Here is a 14178-nt window from a genome sequence, read left to right as displayed (position 1 = left end):
GGCCTGGGGTGCTCTCAGTTTTGCTACAGTTTGTCAGCCTGATGGCAAAGATAAAAAATAAAAAAGATTGCAGGAGGACGGGGAAAATAGCAAATGCAAGGCTTGGTGTTTGTGCACCAGCCGGCAACCTCCGGGGCAAATAACTCCATCGTAACACTTTAATCCTGTGTTTGTTTTCCCATGGGATACATTGGTCAAACAGTGGAAAGTTAAAAAGGCCCCTGTGCTCTGAATGGTCTAAGGATAGCTGGCCCTGGCCCTGGCCCTTCCTCAAAAGTCATCTCTGGCAAAGAAAATAAGTGACTTGTTTGATCTACAAAACAATTTTTTTTAGCAGTTATGGGGTGTGGGGTCGGTGTCTGAGAAACCGACCCTCAGAGTTGGTCAGTGGCCAACTTGCTACAGTTGGTAATGTACCCTTGGTACAGCCTGAGGGAATGGCTATGAGGGGTCACACTATGAATGATCCTGGATAATGTGGTTCTCTTGTTTCCTAAATTCTTAGTTTTTCCATGTCATTTCAGCAAGCCATGACACCCACCATCTCATATGGTTCTGAAATCGTTTCTGTAGTTAGAAACAGGTAAGATTGACATTCCTGAAACATTAGTTTGTTGAAATATAATTTTAGCTTTGAGAAATTAAGTTAATTGATTGCACCCAAATTGGCATTTTAATTTATATGATTCAGATAATATTAACTTAATATAGTCCCCAACATCTGATTTGGACCAACCTTCTCCTACCAATGAGTCAGACCTGAGGAATCCCCCCAAAAATTGTCAAAAGCCACCCACGGACACCCCATGCCAATCCAACCCCAACAACAAGTATACAGTATCGGTTCTCTAAGTTTGACAAGTAGTATGATGCTGCGTTCTTTTCCCCTGTTCAGAGAAATTAGTCATTGAAGTCACTTGCATTATTTACCATAAAGTAGTGTGAGAGTACCAGGTTTTGACAACTAGATGCAGCTGTTCCTGCTATACCGCCACAATTTATTTTCATAATGAGCCAAATCTATTGGTTTTCTACCCAAATTTGCTAAATAAATGTTGTGATCTATTTAATAAACACAAGAGACCAGCAAAATGGATAAAACAAAGAGTGTGGCGGTATAGCAGGAACCGCAGCATCTAGTGGTCAAAACCTGGTACTTTCACACTACATTATGGTAAATAATACAAGCGACTTCAATTACTAATTTCTCTGAAGAGGGGAAAAAAAACATCTCCAGAATCACAAGGAATGAATTACATAGTATGGAGAAGCAATACTACAAGCCAGCTTCATACTACTTGTCAAACTTAGAGAACTGATACTGTATACTGGTTGTTGGGGTGGGATTGGCATGGGGTGTGGGGGGTCCATGGGTGGCTTTTGACATTTTTGGGGGATTCCTTCGTGTCATACTCATTGGTAGGAGGAAATTTGGTCCATTTGGGTACTATATTTATTGAATATTATCTGAATCCTATAAATTAAAATGGTCAATTTGGGTGCAATCAATTCGTTTAATTTCTCAGAAATGTTTCAGGAATGCTAATCGTATTTGTTAATGACTACAGAAACGATTTCAGAACAATCTGAGATGGTGGGTGTCCATTTTTTGTGCTTTTGAGGTGGAACAACCCAATAGTATGATGCTCACATCTAGCATGTTTGAGTACATGGAAAACTTTTACTGAAAAGGCACCTGCTTTAACATAAATATATCTATCTTATAAATATATCTATATCTATCTTCAAGCAATACTATTCTTATGACTTTCAGCCATGATGTGTCAAGCACTAGTTACACAGCTGTATTCATCCTTTCTTCTCATTAGAGTTTTGAATAGCTTCTTTCAGGAAGGACAGACACAGCAGATGAACATCAACATCAGTTAACATTTCTGCTGCGGTTATGGAGCAATTAACGCATATTATTCTGTAACCTATGATGGTGAATAGATTTGCATGGATGTGAGATCCTTGTATTCCCTATTCAGAGCAACTAGTGCTTTTAACAGCAGGGGGCGAGAGAGAGAATGGAAGAATGTTTATTTTATTATTGTGCTTATTTGTAAACGGGGAGGGGGTTCAACACTGGTTTTAATGTCTACGGTTCAAGAGCAGTAGATGGGATTCAAATAAACTGGTTCACTGTTGAACATAGTTCTCTCCTTCTAAAATATAGGGTGAATAAGTTATATATGGCATGTGTCTCTGTTATAGGGAAAAGCCATGTAAAAGATAAGGATATCATTTAAATTATTGTACACCCAGGTAACATAAACATGTAATGTTCTGCATTATATACAAATCAATGAAAGGAAGAACTTCACTCAGATGGCACAATGCCATTTGCTGTCAATATCCCGCAGTTTGAAACTAAAAGCTTAAGAGCCTCAATCTTCCTGAAATGATGCATGGTTGAACGTTTGAAATGAGCTCGTGCATGAGCCCCGGGCGCTGATTCAGACTTGATTGGGGCAAAGCAGGCTGCAAGTGCTTATTTATATAACTACGTCATTTGGGAGGTTGGCCAAAGGAAAAAATTAAAAAAGGAAGTGTCGATTTTCCATTAGAATCCATTGATTAAAAAAAGTTGATTGTAATCAACTAGTTGTGTGATGCACATGCTGTTTCCATTTATGTTAGCGCTCCAGATCTTAGAAGACACACGTTTGGAATAAAAAAAAATAAAGAAAGACTCAACCAACAATCTATATAATTATCATCATCTGCTGCTTTTCCTCCCTGGCAAAGAAACACTACATCCATTTGCAGAAATCGCCCGCGGGAATGTTACATCAAAACGAATCATAACGATTAAAATCAGCGTTTCTGTGCGAGAGGAAGGCAATAGGCTAGTTGGCGGCAGGAGTGAGGATGTTGTATGCCGAAAAAACAGCAAGATATCTTTATACGATTTTATGAAGAAATATAAAATACATTTTCCAGAAAGGCCGACGCACTGCTGTAAGTGATCTGCTCTTTAGCTCGGAGTTTTATTGTGGAGATTGGTTTAGACTGGGGTAGAGACATGAGCTAATTGTATCCTGATCTTTGCCTTGAGGGGTTTCGGAGCCCTGGAGCAAGTACTCTCTGTATTTTGTTCTGTCTACCTTAGCCAAGCTATTGCATTTCTCACCAGTGTAGGAAGGGAAGCAGCTCGCAGCGAAATCGGAGAGAAAGGGTTCTCAAAAAGATACTTTATGCCCATCCATGTTTCAGGTAAGCGGAGATTTATTTGGTTTGCTAATATTTCCGAAGCTGGTTTGACTGGGACATTCAAGGCGCAGCCGCTTTTACGCATGTGCCAGGCGATGAGCACCATAGTTCTAACAAAATATTTAACCACTTCCTGGATGTTGTTCGGTGTTTAACAACTGTATGTTTGTTAAAGTGCCAACGACTGGCTTCAAATGCTTATTTTTATTTTCACCGAATTGTACGACCTTCGGTGAGCAAACACCGTAGCTATCCGCCCGTGTGAATTCGCTCCTGGCGCATTAGCCTACTTCAGCCCCTAACACATTATTGTCTCCGTTTTCCCCGTCGGACTTCTTGTCACACACTCTTATTACAAACATATTATAGGCATTTCGATAGGCTTTTCCTATATTCGTTTGTTCTAAACCAGTTTCATTTCCTTAGTGCCCCAGATCTGGCTAATGAAAGACGCCATTGTGGAGTAATTTTGCCGGAGGGGTTTTCTTATTTTGTAAGACAGGACGTACCTATTCAACACACGTCAATGCAGATTCTGTGAATAATGTCTTTGTATTCGCCGTCATTTTGTAACGAGAACCCTATCTATGTAAACCAAGAGAAAATGTAGGCTACAGTATTTTCCTTTTGCTTCCCATATAGATCTCTTGCGGGGCTGACCTATACCCGTGCGCAGGGAATTCCACGGTACAGACGCGCCACTGCAAATAATTAAACTCCCGGACGGAAGTCTGGATCTATGTTTGCATCTTTGTAGCTGTGATGTTATGGAGACAAAACATGATATATATGGTTAGTATTATCAGTGTACAAATTCACATTTTACATTGTTTGTGTAATAAATTAGCCTACTAGTATGATCTATGCTTGCGCATCAGGATGTGGCCACAATGGATATGGACACAATGAACACACTATGCAACTTTTTTGAACTTCTAATTGCCATTTGCCAATCTACATCCAACAGTATACAGGCTGCTGGTAACATATTTGTACGGCTATCCTACAAGTTTACACATATGTTTATGTGCTCCTTTACGACATCCACCATGTAATTATTTAATTCTGACCAAGGCACACTAGTGCAGTGAATGTGATTACGTGCCATTTTAATGCCAGAAAGTAAAACGCGCGCAGATGTTGGAACAGTGAAGTATTCCTTACTTTTGAGTAAAATGCGTGGCTGTAGGAGCGTTCACTGGAGGGCGCTGTTATGACAAGAGCAACATTGGCATCTGTGCTTAAAAGGGCACCATGTCTCACATTGCATTTAATGGTGTCCACTTATTTACAGAATTTAGTCGTGAACAGACATGGTTATGATTTGTATCCCCAATTAGAACTATATAAATAAGTAATGTTAGTATTCAACATTTTCCCTCTCATAGTAAGTGCAATATGTTTCCAAGCAGTTACTACTTGAGTAATGTGCTTCTCACTTCTTGTCTCACCTGAGAGGATCTCCAAATGTGCAATGGGCACCTTTTTAAAAATGGCCATAGGCAAAAAAGTGGACACAACTGCCATCCTGATTCTGTAAACACTTGACTAGTGACTACCTGTGACTTGGTGTAAATGGCCTGATTTGAAATGCCAAGTGTATAAAGTGTTCCAAATTACAAGGTACAGTTGCACTATGGGAAATTAAGGGCTTCTTAGAGTGCTGACGCTACACCCATTATTGGATCATTACATGTTTAAAAGTTTTAGGACTTGATGGGGGAGGAAAAATATTCCTACGAAATTCCTTCTTGTGCATGTAGCCTTGTTACATTGTTAACAATGTTTGTTCCACACACACCATGTAAAGTATTTGTTGAAAACTAAACACCGAAACTGAGTTTAGTCCGACAACAAAAGCTTTGATCCATTGTGCCAACTCCAGATTTGTTTGAACAGGTTGGGGTGTGGATGCGGTCAACACAATTACACCAGACTAGGGTAAACAAGCAAGTCACTTGAGACAGAGCAATTTTAAATTTGTTTAGTGTGTTCTTGCAGTATAAATGTAGGAACTTGTGTAGCAAGGGAACATTGAACCACTAACAAATGGTAGAGCATGTGTTTTGTATACACATAGCTATGTGGTAGGCCTACATTATTCAAAATGGCAACAGGTGGGAAGACTGACTGCAGCAGTTCTGAAAGGAAACGGGATGAAAGGAATGGGTGTATTGTGTCAGGCCACCCACAGCATTGCGCCATCATGGAGTCTGTGCTCTATCGGTGCTTTGCAGTGTGTTGCTTGTCAGGTTCTACTGATGATCTTATCACCTCAGTATTCTGGGTCATAGCTAGACATAATCATACTGGTGGTCCATGCCACAGTAGACATGAGTTTTAGATTTGTACTGTATGAGTTGAAAGGTGCTCCTGCTGTTTGAAGGTAGGAGTAGTCGACCTGAAAAATAATCCGCAGGACATGGTTTTAATTTGATTTGGCATGAAGTAGTTGTGCTACAAGTACTCAATCCCATGCTCCCGTTCTATCTCCCTCGCTCCATGGTGCACACACACACACACTTTCATGATTCTTAGCAGATTCTCCACTCCATCCACTTTCATGATGACAAGGCTTTGAGGAAAGCCAATTCCAGCGAGCTGGTTTACAGGACTTACTTTCTCCACACACACCATCTCCCACAAATTAGTCGGGGAACAAATTACCTGCATTCTGAGTGTGATCTCACGCACTTTGCTGGCTGCCTTACACAGGTCCCCCTTTTGAAGAGCGGCCGTGTGGTTTCTTCCTCTTTGTTCACCCCGCGGGCCCCTCTGCCTTCTGCGAGAGGGATTCTGGAGTTGAATTTTAAAACTATGCATGGCGGCTGTCTGCCTGCGCTTATCAGCTCGTGCACAAACAAACTGCATGCAAATCAGGGCAGGATCACACGCCACAGTTGAGGCCTGCACTCAAAGGCAGGCTTAATTGCTAATTGGGTATCTAGGTGTGAAACCCACACTGCCAAAACAGAGAAGTAAAAACATGGATGTTTTAATGCCAGTTGTGGTTGTTTTTAATTAATTTATTCAATTTTAACTTATTTAAAATGAGTGGATTGGATTTCCTGAATGTTTTGGGAAAATAACCCAAGACTTCCAACATGAATCTAACATGCATGTTGTTTCTTGGGATTCTGTATACGCTACAATAAGAGGTCTGATGTTGTGGATTCAAAGGTATCATATTATGATCTGTTGTAATCTTTGGACATGTTTTATTCCTCTTTTTGAAAGAGAATAATAATTGCCTGTGGCTCTCTGATTGGCCATTAGATTAGATCTAGAAGTGACTTTGAAGTCTGCATATTTCTGGTATAGACCAAGACCATAATGCTTTATACGGGGAGCTGTTTTTTTGGCTGTGAGAATGGTAGGTAGCTGACTACTTGTAAGAAGGGCACCTGGACATAAGTATTAATGAGATAAGACTAAAGAAAAGCCCATCACAGACACGTCATTGTGAAACAAAGTAGAAATGTATCCACAACAGTTACACATCAGGATCCTGCTAGTTTATGTAAAATGGGTGGGAGGGTCACTGTTTTCATTTGCTCTTAAAATCTCCACCACAATCTTAGCCCTCCTGAATATGGCCCATTGTTCTGGGAGAATACTATGTGAGCTTTATGTGAGTAAACAGGTCTTGAGATGGTGTGCTACAGAGACTAAAAGGGTCTATGGAAAGGTTCATCCAGGGTCACCAACACCCTGGGGGCTAGTGTGTGTGCATGTTTTAGATGAAACGGTTATTTTTTTTCTTATTTTTTTTCGTGAACAAAAAATTAACTGCTATCTACTGTGTTTTAATGTCATTTGGTTAGTCACTGAACACTGCACTGTTAGTGTTACTGTGAGTTTTGTATTTTCACCAAGGACTTGTTGCCAGACTTCTGGACAAGGTTTAGTTTCTGATTCAGGCTAGATTGAAAAGCAATGTTCAGCCTATGTTAGTGCTTGAGAGGCAGCTGGAACAAAGGATGACGGGAGGAAATAGAAAGGGCAAAGGCGAGGGCGCAAATCCAGGTGTGCGTCGTGGATATACCTGCGCTTTTGGGGTGGTCCAATCTTGAATCTGATGTCTGATTTATATAGAATATGCTACACCTTTTAGCAGACAAACAGTAAATGCGACAATACCTGCTTTTTATAACAACGACAACCCTAGAAACCCTGAGGCACTAGAATGCTAATGTTGTCCAGGGCTTTGACTTATCAATACAACCATTGCAAAAGCGGCAGTGACTGCCACAGCATCGCTCTTGTGTGTGCTGCTTCCACCCATTCACGGATCTCCGGAGTCTGCAGGTGGAAACAGACAGCATCTCCAACTTGAAGCCTGTTTTTCGTGCGCCAGGTTTGATAATGGACACAACGGATATCATGGATTTAACGCATCAGAAAACGAGAAAACGCCCGCGTCCAATCAGTTCTGTGGATGAGTCCGTAGTACAAGCGTCCCTGAAACGAATCTCAATGCGAACGGCGGAATGCGGGGACGCTCCGTTCATATACTCAAGAGGCGACCCCTTACCTGCAGCATCACTGAAGCAGAATGATTATTCTGTGTCTTCCTCGCCAGCCACAGTTTTGTCAGCGCAGGTAGGCTAATGGAGATTTAGTCCAATTCGTTGCAGCAAACTTCGGTTGTCAAATTACTTGCGACATGACATGGCTACACTTCATTGTAGGGGCTTTGTTTGATGTCGACTGCCTAGTGCCTACCCATCAACAGTGGAAGTTGTTGGATATTTATTTGATGTGAATATCATCAATGCCAAATTGTTTTGTATGCATTTTCCCACATTGATAAAATCGGTTCAGCAGAGCAAATATCATTCTAGATTTAATCCCGATTTTTCCATTAAGGTTTTGCAATTCCCTGTGTAATTACTACTTAATAAAAATTATAACATTACATTTCTTCCTCCAATGACAGTGTTTTCATATTATTGTGTAGAGATGGACCTGTTTTATTTTCTTATTGGCTCAGAGGAGGGTCTTGAATTTGTGATTGATTGAGAAACTCAATTTGTTCTGTGTTCCATTAGAAATTATTGCCAGCTAATTGTGTTTTTAGGTTAGCAGGGAACATTTATTCTAAATCTTATTACATTATTCAAATCTAGACTGATTATTGCTCTTTTCGGTATGTGTGAAATTGCTGTTCCAAATTAATTTGGCTTTGGAAGATGATTATGCCCAACAGATATGGAGGGTTGTGGTTGGTATCATTCAAGTCAAGGTCAGGAAATACTATGCTAGTGTAACTCAGCGACATCTATTCTCTCAGTCCTGACAGAACAGAAGAGTTGGACCTTAGCCAACTATTTGACCATAACTTTTTCAGAATGATGAGGAGAATATTGTGTGGCCAATCAGTCTTGCAATGTTTTTTAACTGGTGCACATTTACCAATGGAAAAATGCACATTTACATCCATATTATGAACAGATCATTTTCATGGCTTCTCGATTCAATCTGTACTGTCCAGCATATTGATAATCATTAATATGATTTGTCTACTTGTTTGTGACAGGATAACCGTTCCAGCATGTCCAGGCCCATGATCACCAGATCACCAGCATCCCCCTTGAGTAACCAGGGCATCCCGACGGCCGCCCAGCTCACCAAGTCCAATGCCCCCGTGCACATTGACGTGGGTGGACACATGTACACCAGCAGTCTGGCCACGTTAACCAAGTACCCAGAGTCCAGGTAAGCACATGTGACCACTCTCCTATTGATGCAGTTCCTCAATTATAATTTACTAAACATATGTCTTTGTTTTGGTACCTTTTAGGTACACAACGCCACAGTGTTTTCATCAAAGACCTTCATATGTGGATCTAGAGGGTGTTTGGGATGATTGAGGTTGAAAGTGAGATGATGATGTAGCTAGTAGCCTAGCCCATCATGTCAGCCGTGTTTATCTGGATTAGCTCTCGGACTGCCTAACGTCATAATTTAACAGCTCAGAAAAGACAAGTGTCAAAGTTCATCCAATCACAATGATTCAGCACTCAAATGGATGAATGAGGTGGGAAAGATTGGATTTGAACACAGGGCTTGATATTACAGAGAAAAAAAATCACATTCAAACTCATATTATGATTATTGAGGCTATTCTACAATACCCTGATTACAATTACTATCCATTGTCACAATATTTCCACACAATACCAAATACAAAATGGCCTCAATTTTTCAAGCCCGCCCCAGAGTTATTTTGAGCAGTAAACATTTGCAGGGCTCAAAAGTCCAAACTGCAGACAAAAGCATCTCAGTTAATCTGACAGATGTCCCAGCAGCAGTAAAAGGCCAAAGGGCACGGGGCCATCTGGAGGCAGGAGGGCCACTCTGCAGCCTGAGGCCGGGCCCCCAGGGCGCCATCCTGCCTCGGGCATCTCTCTACCAGCTGGCCCTGACCCCTCCATCAGACCACAGCACAGCTCTCATCTCATCCATGCCGCTTCATTTCTCTATTCATTTATTTCTCCCATTTTCTTTCCCTCTCATTCTCTCCTTCTGTTTATGTCTCTCTTCCTCTCTCTGTTTCTTTCTCTCTCACTCTCTCACTGTTTTTCTCTCCCTCCCTATATCTCTCCCACTCTCTTTCTCTGTGCATGGAGCAGAGTAATGTGTGCATCACTCAACAAAGGTGTGAAAGAAATCAAACACCCACATCTAGTGAGTCATAGAATCTGCACATGAGTCACTGTCCTGTAGCCATATTAGGTGATCTTTTCCTATGCTCAAAACCACACCTGGTGTACTGTCAATTCAAATGTATAGCTCAACAGCTCAACTCAAGAGTAGCAGCAGTTTGTTTGGCCCTATAACAAATGATATATTGAAGGAAAACAAATATCTACACATTGTTGTATGCACATTGACCGAAAGGTCTTCGTCAGGCGAGATTACCGACCGAGAATGTCATCAAGCTTTTGCCTCTAGGTCATATGTTTATAGACATCTTTATCTCTCTCCACCTTCTAACTGTCTCCACCTTTCTTTCTCTCCCTCTAGAATCGGGCGTCTCTTCGACGGCACAGAGCCCATAGTGTTGGACAGCCTGAAGCAGCACTACTTCATAGACAGGGATGGACACATGTTCCGCTACATCCTCAACTTCCTCAGGATCTCCAAGCTCCTCATCCCAGACGACTTCAAAGTGAGTGTCTGACTGTCCCTTCCACTGCAATCAATCAGCTAGCCATCACTAGTCCCCAAACATTCAGGGGAACAAAGTGGACACCTTAGTCATGGGCAACCCTCAGTACTTGGTCTCCCTAGGATTGGTGCTGACAGATTACATACTGTGTGGAGTTACAAGTTCTGAAATAGTAGGATTTTATACCTTATGTGTTTCTAGATAAAGTAATCTTAAGACATCATGCGTTAGAGACCTTCGTTTTGCAGTAGATTTGTTGCTTGATTCTTATCCCCCTATGTTTCTGTATGTTGTATGAGTGTCCAGAAGAGTCACTGATCCTCACTGTATGTGATACATTTGTATTCTGTTTGCTAGCTTTTTGCGTCATTTAGCCCTTAATTACAAACTTGCCCCCAGAGAAAACAAATAATCATATTATCTGATGGACTGTCCACACAGTGACTCAATCAGGGGGAAAGTATATCAGCTAAAATAAGCAAAGACGAAAGACTAGCCCAAGTTCAGACCGAGGCCAAATTCACCCTGACAGATGCGCAGATGTGACACTGAGGAGTCTGAGAAAAATTGGAATGTGCGATTAAGCCCCTCGGTCCTATGGGTAAGATATCCCACACGGTCTCAGTGGGGTTTTTGGTAGCCTAGATACCTGCCTGGTCTTCACACAGTTTGTTCGTATGAATGTCTATTATTCCTTTTTGTTCTCATTCCTGTTATGGTGGATGGAACTCTTCCAGCATCCCCTGTGTTTGGCCATCTCTTTTACTAGGATATAGAAGTGGAGGCAATGTGTTGGGAACCCATACAGTTCTTTCACCCATATGAAAGAGATGAGACAAAGGAGGAAAGGAAATAAGAAACCCATTATACAGTATTGAGACATCCTTTGCCTCAGCCTGACTTGTCCTATCCTCACTGACCTGTCCCCTCTGTGCTGCCCCCTGCAGGACTACAGTCTGCTGTACGAGGAGGCCCGGTACTTCCAGCTGCAGCCCATGCTGGCCGAGCTGGAGCGATGGCGCCAGGACCGCGACCTGGCCCGGGTGTCACGCCCCTGCGAGTGCCTGGTGGTGCGCGTGGCACCCGACCTGGGAGAGAGGATCACGCTGAGCGGAGACAAAGCCCTCATCGAGGACGTGTTCCCAGAGATCGGAGACGTCATGTGCAACTCTGTCAACGCAGGCTGGAACCACGACTCCACACACGTAATCCGCTTCCCGCTCAATGGATACTGCCACCTCAACTCCGTCCAGGTGAGGGCAGAGGACACCAGACACACACGCGCATGCCATGGCCACTCTAAGGAAACTCCATGTTCACCCAATATCGATGTTGTATAGTAGGCTAGATATAAATGTTCCCCTTATGTTCATCAGTTATGATGAAACCATTGTCTCAGTCAGAGATGCATCAATAAATGAAAGCACAGAAACATTATTAAATATGTAGGACAACGTTTCCTCATTCTTACTGTATATTGCAGGAAGCTTTTCTCTCTCGCATACACACACACACACACACACACAAACCACTCAAGTTTATGCAGTGGAGAGAGGGACCGAGAGAGAGAGTGGGAGAGAGAGCTCCACTCTGCTCCATGGCAGGTTGTCCTGAGGCAGGGCCCATAATTCTGTTTGGTTATTAAAGCACGCCGGTGGTGGGTGCTGTATCTGGGCCTAATGGAGGCAGGGTGTGGGGCGGAGGGGGGGGGAGAGACTGCCAGCAGTGGGGGGAAGGATGCCAGCAGTGGGGGGACCTTTGTAGTTCTGGCGGGGGCTCTGGCCTGGGGCTGGGGGAGAGAAGGGCGTGCTGAGCAGCCCACACTGAACCAAGTGGCAGAGAGAGAGAGAGAAAGGCCCTACTGCTCCCTGGGGCCTCTTTGATGGAATGTGATCCTGCTGCCCTCGGGACACGTCTGTAGATGTCTGCAAGGCTGCGGGGAAAAATCTACACATGCACAGAGACTCATGCACACACACAGAGACATACACACACACAGAGATATACACACACTTACAAACAATGAGAATAAGTCAGGCAGTGAGAATGAGAGGCTCTTGGTTTTGGGTAAGAAGGGATGGATGTCCCCTTCCAATATATTCCCCTTCATTTATCTGTGTCCTTTGTCATTATTCTTTTGCTATATAATCTGTTCTTCTCGGTTTTATCATCTCTAATGCCACTTCCTATCTCGTGCTAGTCTTGGGCGCATGTTGACACATGTTGTCATTGAGTTTGTTTCTAACTACTTAATACTACCAACTCTGATTGACCTGATGTTAAGAGCATTGGTTCTCTGTGTGACAGGAAAACACTTTTTATGTTTCTCAACATCTCTCTCCCCTCTCTTCAGGACAGCTAAATGTTTCTCTGTGTGTAACGTCTAAACAGTGTTAGCTATCATGTTACCTCAACACCCCTTCTCTCCTTGTGTCCACAAGGTCTTGGAGCGTCTGCAGCAGCGTGGCTTTGAGATCGTCGGATCATGTGGTGGGGGCGTGGACTCATCCCAGTTCAGCGAGTACGTCCTGAGGAGGGAACTGAGGAGGGCGGGCCAGAGAGGAGGGCCTAACTCAAACCGGATAAAACAGGAACAGCTGGACTAGAGACCTCCAAGACACACCGGGGGTGCTATACTTTTTTCGGTGGCAGCCAAGCGCTAGATGGGACGCAGCAGAGCTCTGTGGATTCTGGGTATAATGCTGCGCTCATGTGCTAATCAGAACTAGGAAACTCAGAAATTTCCGACATGCTAACTGGTTGAACGAGGCACGTGTATAACCACAACCAGTTAGCAGGTCAGAAATGTCTGAGTTTCCTAGTTCCGACTAGCATGTGAATGCGGCTTTATTTTTTTGTTTTGTTTCTTTGTCGTTCTACATTTATTTTAAATGTTTTACTTGAGAAGAACCACAGAGAAAGAGAGAGAACAAGGCGTGACAGGAGTTTTTTTTTTTTTTTCTGCCATAAGAAGATACAGAACATTTGATAAGTTTATAATATCTCAAGGATGTTTGTGATTGTTCAAGCCAAGCCCCCATCAAAAGATATAAACAATTATTACTATTTTCCCAGGGTCCCCAAATAAAGTTTGTTTTAAAACTTTGAACCTACATTAGGTTAGATATGATTTCCATGATTAAGACCGTACATCTAAATGGTTTGATCACACATGTAGTGCAAGGCCATTCACTAGTGATTTGCAGTTTTTATTTACCCACTGGCATATTGGCCAAGTCAAATTGTTCTCCCATACTATAAAAACATTCACTGTAATGTGTTGCTAGAGACAGACAGACAGACAGTGCTTTACATCATGGTGTTGTGAGAAGATCTCGGTTAGCATAAATGCCATTATTTTTAACAGAACTGAATGACACATTCTTATCCACAATCTTATTCACACAGGATGTTAAGTATCGTGATACATACAAATGAAGTGTTTTTACTTTAATCAAAGTTACCTTATTGGATTTTATACTATGAAATATAGTTCACATTAGTATTATCAATATTTTATGTCATAGACCATTCTATACTAACTAAATGAAAATTATTAAGTAAATTATTATAAGAAATGTCACTGCATTGCCTCTGTTTTGGTGACTAAGCCTAGAGAACAGAGGTGATTAATTCAGAGGATCCACAAGATCCTTTTGAGGGACATACTGTAATCGATATTTGCCATTGTATGTTGTTTTTTTTTACATTGAAATGGACACCTTTTTAAACGGCATAATGTTGCCTCATAAATGACTGAACAGCTGAGGCTAATACTATAAGACCCA

The 14178-nt window shown here is 42.1% G+C and overlaps 1 protein-coding gene across 7 annotated transcripts; it reads left to right on the top strand.

Moving 5' to 3' along the window:
• Positions 1-2591: 2591 nt before the first annotated feature.
• Positions 2592-13265, top strand: LOC121535302 (BTB/POZ domain-containing protein KCTD1). 7 transcript variants are annotated; one of them, XM_041842242.1, is made up of 7 exons: positions 2593-2964; positions 3145-3219; positions 3859-4008; positions 8756-8934; positions 10246-10390; positions 11338-11643; positions 12832-13265. In XM_041842242.1, exons 3-7 carry the CDS (start codon positions 3979-3981, stop codon positions 12994-12996), a joined length of 825 nt encoding a protein of 274 aa, XP_041698176.1. In that variant the 5' UTR covers positions 2593-2964; positions 3145-3219; positions 3859-3978; the 3' UTR covers positions 12997-13265. The 7 variants fall into 7 exon arrangements, with proteins under 7 accessions (XP_041698179.1, XP_041698178.1, XP_041698176.1 ...); XM_041842241.1 differs by having other exon boundaries at positions 3140-3219; XM_041842243.1 differs by lacking the exon at positions 3145-3219.
• Positions 13266-14178: the final 913 nt, after the last annotated feature.

The sequence above is a fragment of the Coregonus clupeaformis genome, chromosome 21, assembly GCF_020615455.1.
Source record: "Coregonus clupeaformis isolate EN_2021a chromosome 21, ASM2061545v1, whole genome shotgun sequence".
Lineage (NCBI taxonomy): Eukaryota > Metazoa > Chordata > Actinopteri > Salmoniformes > Salmonidae > Coregonus > Coregonus clupeaformis.
This window is presented reverse-complemented; position numbering and strand designations above follow the sequence as displayed.